The sequence below is a fragment of the Phalaenopsis equestris genome, unplaced genomic scaffold (assembly GCF_001263595.1).
Source record: "Phalaenopsis equestris unplaced genomic scaffold, ASM126359v1 Scaffold000536, whole genome shotgun sequence".
Lineage (NCBI taxonomy): Eukaryota > Viridiplantae > Streptophyta > Magnoliopsida > Asparagales > Orchidaceae > Phalaenopsis > Phalaenopsis equestris.
Window position 1 is genome coordinate 136789 of NW_018164976.1, and position 10377 is coordinate 147165.

A 10377-nucleotide genomic window follows, 5' to 3' on the forward strand; every position below is an offset into this window, starting at 1 on the left:
TACCCGGTTATGTTGCTGCTCTGTCTCTTCAATTACTGTTGGTTGGCTTATTGTTTTCGCCCTTTCTTCTGTCCGAGGCTTCTACTTAGCAAGGACTGCATCGTGGTGTACTGGAGTTTCGTCAAGACTCCCTCTTTTCTCCATATTTTCATGACTCTTATTGTGATTGGATTAGGTCCCCTTGTTCTTAGTGCTATAAGTTTTGGTTTTCTTTGCCTCAGTATACATGCTATACGTTTTGGTTTTCCTTTGCTTCGGTATACATGTATGGGTTTCTTGGTATTTACTTATTTCTTTGTTTTTTGGTCGTTGAGTTGTAATTATGGAAATGGAACCCCTTGGGAGTGAACTTTGTATGTTTTTGGGTTTTTTAGATGTGGGGATCAGTCTCCACTCCACAATTTGTACTTTTATTTCAATGAATATATAGGGAGCCATATAATGCTCATTCCCTACATATATAATATTCAAAACAAGAAAATAAGGTATATATTTAACATCTAGATTACCATAAAAATTTAACTCTCGTTGAGAAAGCATTTTTTGCATACAAAGCAAAATACTATGTTATTTGGAGAAATAATATAATGTATTATGATAAAATAATAATGCAAAGCTACCTGTAATCAAGATGTTCCCGATGGCCTTGCAAATAAGGATCGATTTCATAAATCCTTTGTCCACTACCAGGAGGAATATATTTGTTTGGCTCTTCAAAACTCTGACTGCTTTTGTCAACAGGGTTACCGCCAGACTGCATTTCATTAATTGACTCTGAAGACATTGATGCCATTAAATCATCAGTGTTACCATCTTTCTTTTCTTCTTCTTCTGATACCTGCAAAGGTATAACTATTGTCAAAAATTAAAAATTCAATAAAATCTAAATATTATAACTGAAAAAATGATATAATACAACAAATGCAATTAACAAGAACTGTAAAAAAAAAAAGTACGAGCAAAGTACAAATAAAGTGAAAGCCTAAGAAACTAAACCTTTAGATACATGAAAATTACCAAATAGCTCATTTAGATCCCCTAACTTGAAGTCTGATGATGGTTAACTAACAAATTAGGGTAAACTGTGTACTTTGTTGTGAATTTAAATGCTCACGACCCTATGAAGTGCACGACTAATGCATCACTTTTCTTCACTCCTAAAGCACACTTTTAACAGCACCAATTCTTTATTTGACAAATATGATAGATGGAGCATAAAGTTATGTTTCCTATTTGTATGGTATTCGTCATATGCTTTGTAAATGATTAACATTTCACTAAATTGTGAATAGAGTAAATAATATATTTCATGGGAAAATGCTGCGAAAGTTCTGCAAATCTTTCTATAAAAAAAAACTATCATTACTATATAATAAAATTTAACTAATTACAATAGTAAATTGAAGTACGTATATATATATACAACGACAAATTGTCATGATATGTCAAAGGCATCAGCTTAAGCTAAAAACCAACAAAAAAAATGTTCAAAACTTATCTTGATTTAAAGTAGCTCATTTTTCACCAACCAAACATCTTAACCTCTTAAGGCTCAATCATATAATCAAGAAGCTTGGTTTATCTTGATTTAGCTTAACTTAAACTCAAACCAAGCCCTAAACTTTAGAAACAAAATGAAGGAGCGCTTTATGTTCTTTCAAGGAGGACAGGTGAATACAAAGTGCACCTACTGTGATTAAAAACCGACAGTGATTAAGCTCATTGGTCGACAACTCGGAGAACAACTTTTCTAAATTTAAAAGTACTGATCATAATCATGGCAAGGTATATGCATTATTGTATGTTTATAGTTGTAAAACAATAAATTTATTAGAATCTAAAATTTCAGCACACCTGAGTGTCTGAAGCAACTTCTTGATTGTCTATGTCCCTAGACAAGGGCGAAGGATCACTTTGTGTATCCGGTACCAGCACTTTGCGAGATGCAGCAGTAGTAGTTGATGCGGAATCAGCATCACAAGAAGCGTTCTCAAATTTTAACGTCCGGGTTTTCCCTATAGAAATATTATTTATACAAGAATAAATGGCCTTCATCAGAAAAAGATAAGATGAAATATTAAAAAGTAATTATAAATTATGATATAACCTGTTATCAAATACTATAGCAACAAAATGATTCTAAAAATCAAAAGACATTAACAGTAATAGTAATTATAAATCATGAGACAGCCAAGCTCTACAAGTCTAATGAAGGAACAATAAAACAAGGTAATAACCCTAAAATAAAAAATAGAACATTTTATCAAGGATCCTGACTTTACCATTTCATTATTAGTATAAGCAATACTAAAAGTAATAACAATAGTAACAATAACAACAGTAAAAACAAGTCTTTATTAATTATCATATTTTTATTTAATTTGAATAAACTAAGATCATTTTTTATACAATATGCACAAGTCCTTTAGATATACCTCTACCTTTCTTAACATAAGTCGATTCAAAAACATCTACTCTCCTAACCGGATCATTGGATGGTCGACGTTTAATGTGACCAAACATCTAAGACGACTCTGTCCAATATTGTCCACCATTGGAGCTACAACGACCCTACCACAAATATATTCATTTCGCCTTTGTCTCAAAGTGTCAAGCCACTCATCCACATAAGCATTCTCTCTCAGCAACACTTAACTTTGTTTTATGCTTCTCTTTTAAAGGCCAACATTATATGCCAAAGAGCATTGCAAGTCTCACCACCATCTTATAAATTTTCCTTTAAGTTTAAGCAGTACTTTTGTATCACACAATAGGTGTGATGCCTTCCTCCTCTTCAACCATCCAACTTGAATTCAACTAATAACATTTCCATTTATATTATATCATCATTACTTTGAACAATAAATCGAGATATCTAAAATGACTTGATCACCTATTCTTGTAACCTGACCACACAGATGAAAGCTTTTAGACTATAAAGTTGACCCTCATAATTCATTTTTTTCCTAAACTCTTTCTCTAATCTTATCTACAAGAAAGATGTCATAAGTGAAAAGCATACACCAAGGTACATCCTCCTATAAATATCCAATAATAACATATATAACTAAAGCAAAAGATATAGGCTCAAAGTCGACCCTTGATGTGATTCAACTAAAATCTACTTGGATGTCAGTGACAACCTAGGCTTTGCTCACTATCATTAGAATGTAAGAAATGTCATACTCGCTTAATTCCGCTGACCATTTTAATAATTTTCCAAAATAATCGGGTCGTGGCAGCACTCATTGAGTGGATGATCTATGATTGCTTTCATGGTATTTGCTTAAAAGTAAGGCGTAGTTTTCTCACTAAGATGATAAGAGCCAATATGAATTTCTCCATTATCACATATCATGATTTTGTTCCTAGTAAAAATTTGCTCACATAATAGATTGTAAATTACTTTTTGTTCTCCTCACGGACCAGAACGGAGCTAATTGATTCTTTCCCAACACCAAGATAAATGAACAATTCTTCTCCTAATTTTAGACTTTGCAACAGAGAAGGGGAAGCCAATAGTTTATTCAATTTTTTGAATGGTAGGTCGCATTCTTCCATCCAAATAAATTGGATAGGCTTCTTCATGATTTTAAAAAAGGATCAGAAATGGTCACTCGACTTTGAGAGGAACCTTCTTAAGCTTGTGATGGATCCGGTCAGTGTTTGCAACTCTTTTAGTTTCCTGGGGGAAGCCATGTCTAGGATAGCTTCAATTTTTCATAATTCTTTTTTATCCCTTTGGGCGTGAATAGGTATCCTTTGCTAAACTTACTCCAAAAGTACACTTGAGGGATTAAGTTTTAGATTGAATCGTCTCAACATATAAAAAATTTCTTTTAGATCTATTATATATTATTTAAATGATTCATTTTTTACGAGAAGATCATAGATATACACTTCAACATTTTTACCTTTATTAATTTGAAATACAATATCCATGAGACATCGTTACGTCTCAACAATATTTTCAAGCCAAAAGGCATTATATTATAACAAAAGACTCCTTATCTAATGATAAAAGCGACCTCTTCAGTACATGCGAGATGCATTTTTATATGATGATATCCTGAGAATGCATCTAAAAAACTCATGATTGTATGACCTACCGTGGAATCTACAAATGTGTCAATTCGTGATAGAGGATGACTGTATTTTGGGGAGGCCACATTCAAGTTGATGAAGTCTAAGCATATTCTCCACTTGTTATTTGCTTTTCGAACCACACCATGTTTGCTAACCAGTCTGGATATTGATCTTTGTGGATAAAGTCGACTTCCATGAGCTTTTGAACTCCTTATCAGATTGGTTCAATCAAGGTAGTGACTACAACTCTCATTATTTGCTTGATGGGTCTAGCATTAGGGATGAGATTGAGCAAGCAATATCGATATCAACTCAAGGCATCTCATTCGCAGACACAAATATGTCGTGGTGATCCTTAAAAGTTGAGATCAACTGCTTCATATGCTCGTGATGTAGGTTGGAGCTGATTTGAAATGTTTGCTTGCATTCACCTTCAGAGACAAACACTTGATTGGTGGCTTCTGTGGTCTCCAAACTGATCCCTTTATGGGGGTCAAGTTCGATAGAATTTTTTGCACGTTACCCATTGCTCACAAGTAGCACGTCGAGATCGGAACAAGTCCCTCCGAACAATAACTATTTATCCTCTTCCTAAGAATTTGACAGCGACATGATAGATGGAACTTTCCTCCTTGAGCACATTGAGGATCGGTTTGTCAAAAATAGCATTATAAGTGCTTGGAGCATCTACCAGTATGAAATATGTCATGAATGTACATTGCTTATCTAATTCTCCATAAGTTACTGAAAAGAGATGACTTCGCATCTCTTTTCTTTCCCTTGAGAACCCGTAGAGAAGTCCTAAAGTAAGAGCGAGTTGGGTGTTTGTCATATTCATCTTCAGGAATATGTTCTCGAAAACGATGTTGACGAAGTTCCTTGTATCCACCAACATACTCCTGATTTGGTGAATGTCAATGACTATGGCAAAGATTATAGCATCGTTAAAAGAGTTCCCGCCCTCGGGTGAGTCAGCTCTAGTGAAAGTTATCAACGCGTGATTGTAAGGTGCAGTTCTAGCCAGGCTAGCGGAATGAAAGTCTCCCGGTTCAAACTTGAATGTCTAGCGGCTTCAGATCCGCCCCACTCAAGATGGCAGGTAAGACGTCGGTGATATGCTCGATTGTACTGAGAACTAGTTCATCGGAAACGGTCTCGACTGATGTCTTTCCTTACCACTTAGTGTGAGCTTCGGGCACAACAAACTCTTATGGCTTCCCTTCTAGGATTAATTCTTTAATCAAGTTTCAGAGGTGACGATATTTCTCGGTATCAAGCTCGTGGTCGCGATGATAAGCTTAATATTATTTTGAATTTTATTGGAAGCTCACAGCCTTCATTGGTGGAGGCCTCTAGAAGAATTCTTTGTTTTGCATGACCTCTACGATTTTGGTCATGGATACTCGCAAAGGAGTGCTTTTCAACATGGAAGGTTGGGTCATCTCCTGTCTTCTTTCTGAATTTTTTATAATAAGACTTCGATTAGACTGCTATAATCGTGTCGTTGTGGTTAATGATAAATCCTAGGGATATCTCACAAGTTTGCTTGCGTGAATCTGCATTTAGATCCCTCATTCTCACGAGATTTATGGAGTTTCTCCTTCGATCTTTCCATGGCAGAGGGGTTCTAATAAAGTTTATGTTCTTCCGTTGAGATGTGATCAGTAGTCAATTCTAGGAGTTTAGCCAAAGTTTTAAGCTTTTGCAGGCCAAGCCCGTACCATAACGGACCCTCATGTAGGCCTTGTGCGAGTGTAGCATGAGCGACAGAAGGCTCGAGATTTTTTACGTCGAGCATGTCACATTGGAATCTAGTAGTAAAGCTATGAAAGCTTTCAAACGAAGCTTGTTGGATTCTTAATAAAGCTTAGGAGTTTTTTTCATGGCTTTTGAGCTCTAACAAATTGGCTATGATATCCATTTGAATTTATCAAATAAGGTGCTAACAACTACTAGAAAGTTGTTAAACCAACGCAAAGCTGACAACTTGAGTGTTGTGAGGAATAAACGACACTTAAGGGCATCCTTTATTCCTAGCAGAACGAATGTTGATTCATTAGACATTGTATGATCGGTAGGGTCACTTCTTCATTTGTAAGAGTCCATAGAGGAAATTTTGAACCTTCTAGTGAGCCCTACTTCAATAATTTATGGGGAGTGCATTCTTGGGTATCTTTTTCCTTCTTTTTTGTCTTCCTCTTTCTTCATCTTCTATGACTCTAGCATCTCCTATTCAAAAATGCATGGCACGTCATCGTTATATTCCTCCACTTCTTATTCTGGATACAGAACTCTTCTCACCCTAACTCGAGGTGGTTCTTCTAGTCTCTCTGTTGTTCTTGCCTTCGTCTCACTAAACCTGACAATCCCGCACATTTTCCCAAATGGTTTCTGCAGTGGATTATGGACACTTCTTGTCTTATTTCTTCTATCCTCTTATTCAATTGTTTCATAAGTTCCTTCAGAAGTTATGTCACAAATTATCCAGTGTATTCCGTCGTTCTTCTTTGTTTCTCCTTAAAATATAAAATCTCCTTATTAGATTTTAATAATGGTTTCATGCTCATTGCACATTTTAAGATGTTGAATCTTTTTTTTGGAATATGAGATCCTCTATAATTCATGAACTCATGAAATTCGGGAGAGATATTTGAAAAATGAGTGAGAAGAAGCTGAGGGATTCAAAGAGTTTTTTTAGGATGTAGGATAGACATAGTGTTAAAAAGAGAAATCTCCCCTTTTACTTCTTTCCTTCTTATTTATATATTCAGGAAGTATATGTGCTCGTGTGGGGGTTTAAAAAATAAACATAAATCTAGGTTATAAGTTATGCAGTACGGAGCCTGAACAAACTCGATGTACATAAGACTGTTAGTATGGATTGTCATGTTATTAATAAATGTCGATATGTGTGCTAAAAGTAAAAAATTTTCTTTCTTCTGCCTCGAAGAGCAACTCATTGAGCTTGATGGTGTCGACAAGGAGTTGTCAACGGTTTTGATGAGAAGGTTGAACCAACTCGTACAAGTATGGAGTATAAACTTGGGTTATCTACGTGATTTGCTAGAAGAACATGCTTCAAGGTTCAAGTGGGTAGAAAAAATTTTCTTTCTTCTGCCTCGAAGAGCAACTCGTTGAGCTTGATGGTGTCGACAAGGAGTTGTGAACGGTTTTGATGAGAAGGCTGAACCAACTCGTACAAGTATGGAGTAGAAACTTGGGTTATCTACGTGATTTTGGCTAGAAGAACATGCTTCAAGGTTCAAGTGGGTAGATTCATTCTGAGAAACTCATTAGAATGCTAACTTGCTACGGAGGTACTTGCAGCTTGTCACTCCCAAACTTACAGCTCATAAATATGATTGATCTGATCAGCACCAAACCACAAAATGCATAACTGGTGGGCTCGATCTATTATGCCCATGAGGCTTATTTAATAGTTGGGCTTTCATGTTGCTTTAAAACTCACTTTTGGATATACAAACCCATTCACAACAAATGAACTCCGGATTGCCTCATCAAAATTTACATTAACCCATTATTAAGAAGCGCGTATTCAATTCTGAAAACTAGAACAGCGGAATAGAAAGTTTAATTTTTAGGGATTATTAGCGAAGTTTATTCTTGAAAAACATCACTTAGAATGTAATGACAAGCACGGGAGAGACAGATATATCACCCTAACCTCTACCAGCACCATCGATCAACCACATCAAACTTCCACTAAAGATTATCAGCCAAATCAAGAACAATCCGAGACTAAAACCTATTCAGAACTTACCATCACCCTTGTTCTCTTTCCCTAATCACAGACAGCAGAGCCAGCAGAGCAATACAGAGCTGCATTCAAATGAAAGGTACACCAGCATCACTCACCCGAAAATAGCTCCTTCTTCCAAAGGTAGAAATTCCCCGCGCTCCGTCGCTCGCGAAAGGCGATCCCCGGAGGAGACTGGACGATGGGCAGCCGACCGCCAGCAAGCGAAAAGGTCATCGCAATGCGACCGAAGAAGCAAAGGGCCAGGGAAGTAGCAGAAGGAGATGAAAAAGGGGGGAAATTTATCTGTAGGGAGGGGAGAGAGGGAGTGAGAGCTTACGTGGTCGGCGGAGAGCTCGGTAGGGGATGGGGCAGGAGAGAAGATTGGGCGGCGGGCTCTGATGGTGTCGCTATCTCCTTTGTTTTTTGTTCCGACTCACGTGGGTGGTGCGTGGGTGGTGCAACTTGAACTTAAATTGGACGGCGCTCGTCTGCCTTTTAGTAGCTATCAGCCGAACGAATGCAAATTGCAGCTTAGCTTATACTTATATAGATAAATCATTTATTTGGAAATGAGGACTGTAGTGTGTGACTCCCGTTTTCTATCAAGCGTAAAAAATTAACTGTATTTCCGGATAAGTTACTCGAATGTAATTTTCAAATGGTGAGACGGCGTTTTAAAATACCACCATAGCGGATAAGCTGTCCTAAACGGAATTTTAATTGGTGGTCATAACTAAGTATTAAGAACACACGACCAATGATGCATATAAGGAAGCCAAAAATTGACAATACAGGATAACTTGATTCCTAAATATGATGATGAAAGGGCAAATTCATGTGAAATGGTCTTAGCATTTCGCAGACTCGCACTCACTGTCTAAAGGCATAAGTCAAACCCCAAGGTCCAAGGCTCTAAGGCTTCGGATTTGATCAAGTAAAGGTATACACTAGTCACCATGTAGTTTAACTTCACCATTTCTCCTCTTTGAGACTTTGTTTTTAAGGTTTTATCATTTCACCTTTTCTCCTATCCCAAGCAAGTCGCAAGCCAAGGTAAAGCTTCAAAGACATAAGGGATTGATTCTGTCATTGTTGATTCGTATCACAAGTTGCACATCTCGACTTCTCTGCTTTTCCTCTTTAATTTGTTTTTATTTTGGCTTTGGATCATGGTTGTTTAAGAGAATATAGGGCACGCTTACTTTATGCTTTTCTACGAATGCTTCTGCGCAATCAAAGGCACCAATACATATTTGTGTAGTTTGCTTTAGCTCCAATCTTAGCCTCTTTAGTTTAGTTGTACACCATCTTGCAAGTGTGATATAAATTGCAGTGTCTATTTAATGCTTAGTTATTGTTTTTGAAGTTGTTACTTGAAAAAATTTTCTCTAAATATTTGAATTGTTACCATCTAAATGTCTTATTTTATTATTTAAAGATGTTGTTTGATTGTTCACTAATATTTTAAAATGCAGGAACTTTTGATATTTCAACTGTAAAAGATTGATAGGCACTTGCTAATTATATTTAAAATGAGTATTAATATTCATTTTTAATATATTGATTAATTTTATTTATTCATTTTATTTTTTTATCATATAATATTTGTATCATTTGTTATTTATTAATTATAAATATTTTTTTTTATTTAGAATGATTCTAATACTTTAGTAATACTCTTAATGTCAAAGAGAATGAGGGATTTATTGATGTAAAATTTGAGGCCGTTGAAACTTAAGAAACTGATGAGAAAGTAAGTGATAAAAATTATACATGTAGCAAACTAGGTCATATGTAAGGGCAACCCTTTTACAAAATTCATTATGGTGATACTCTAGATCTTTATGATGGGTTTGGTATGGCGACCCCATCAAAATCATACATACCCAGAGACTTATCTTGAGCACTTAGATGCTGGTTAGGACATGCTAAGGACTAGGATTGATAAATTTTTTTTTTATTTCTTATCTATAGTTCTATGTTGGTTTGGTTATTTTAGCTAAGCATCACTTTTTGTGCCTTTGGTGTGTTTGCATGCTTACTGTTTTGATATGCATGGTAGTATATTAGGTCGGTTCTCTTACAAGGAGTCTTGTCTAAATGCACGCCTCACATTTAATTCGAAAGAGCAATGTAATGATTATGACTAAATTTCCTTTCTGTAGGCGCTGCTTAGCTCCTCTCACCAGACATGACTCAAATGTGTTGCATGTTTGTTGGCTTTTCCACTAATATTTTTCTAATGTATTTTAGAGTCTCTAGTAGGGGTGTAAACGAACCGAACACGAACGAACAAAGCTTGTGTTCGTGTTCGGTTCGTTTAAAATTTAGTTTGTTTGAAATAAGCTCGTTTTCGTTTCTTAACGACCGAGCCGAACACGAACCGAACACGAGCTGTTCGCGAACGACGAGTTAGTTTGACATCTCTAATATTAATATATAAAAATAATATTATATATTAATTATATAACTTATATTATATAAATATACAATATCTATATTAGTATATTACTACTATAGTATATTAATAT

The 10377-nt window shown here is 35.8% G+C and overlaps 1 protein-coding gene across 2 annotated transcripts in view; it reads right to left on the reverse strand.

The window, feature by feature from the left end:
• LOC110028889 (1,4-alpha-glucan-branching enzyme 1, chloroplastic/amyloplastic-like) overlaps nt 1-8356 on the reverse strand; it is an 88936-nt gene extending 80580 nt beyond the window's left edge. The window contains exons 1-3 of one of the 2 annotated variants that reach the window (XM_020730932.1): nt 7963-8356; nt 1855-2015; nt 621-838 (exon numbers count right to left, since the gene is read on the reverse strand). In XM_020730932.1, the coding sequence (XP_020586591.1) occupies nt 621-838; nt 1855-2015; nt 7963-8080 (497 nt within the window). In that variant the 5' untranslated portion in view covers nt 8081-8356. The remainder of the gene's footprint in view (nt 1-620; nt 839-1854; nt 2016-7962) is intronic. The other variant, XM_020730934.1, reaches the window with a different exon arrangement.
• Nucleotides 8357-10377: the final 2021 nt, after the last annotated feature.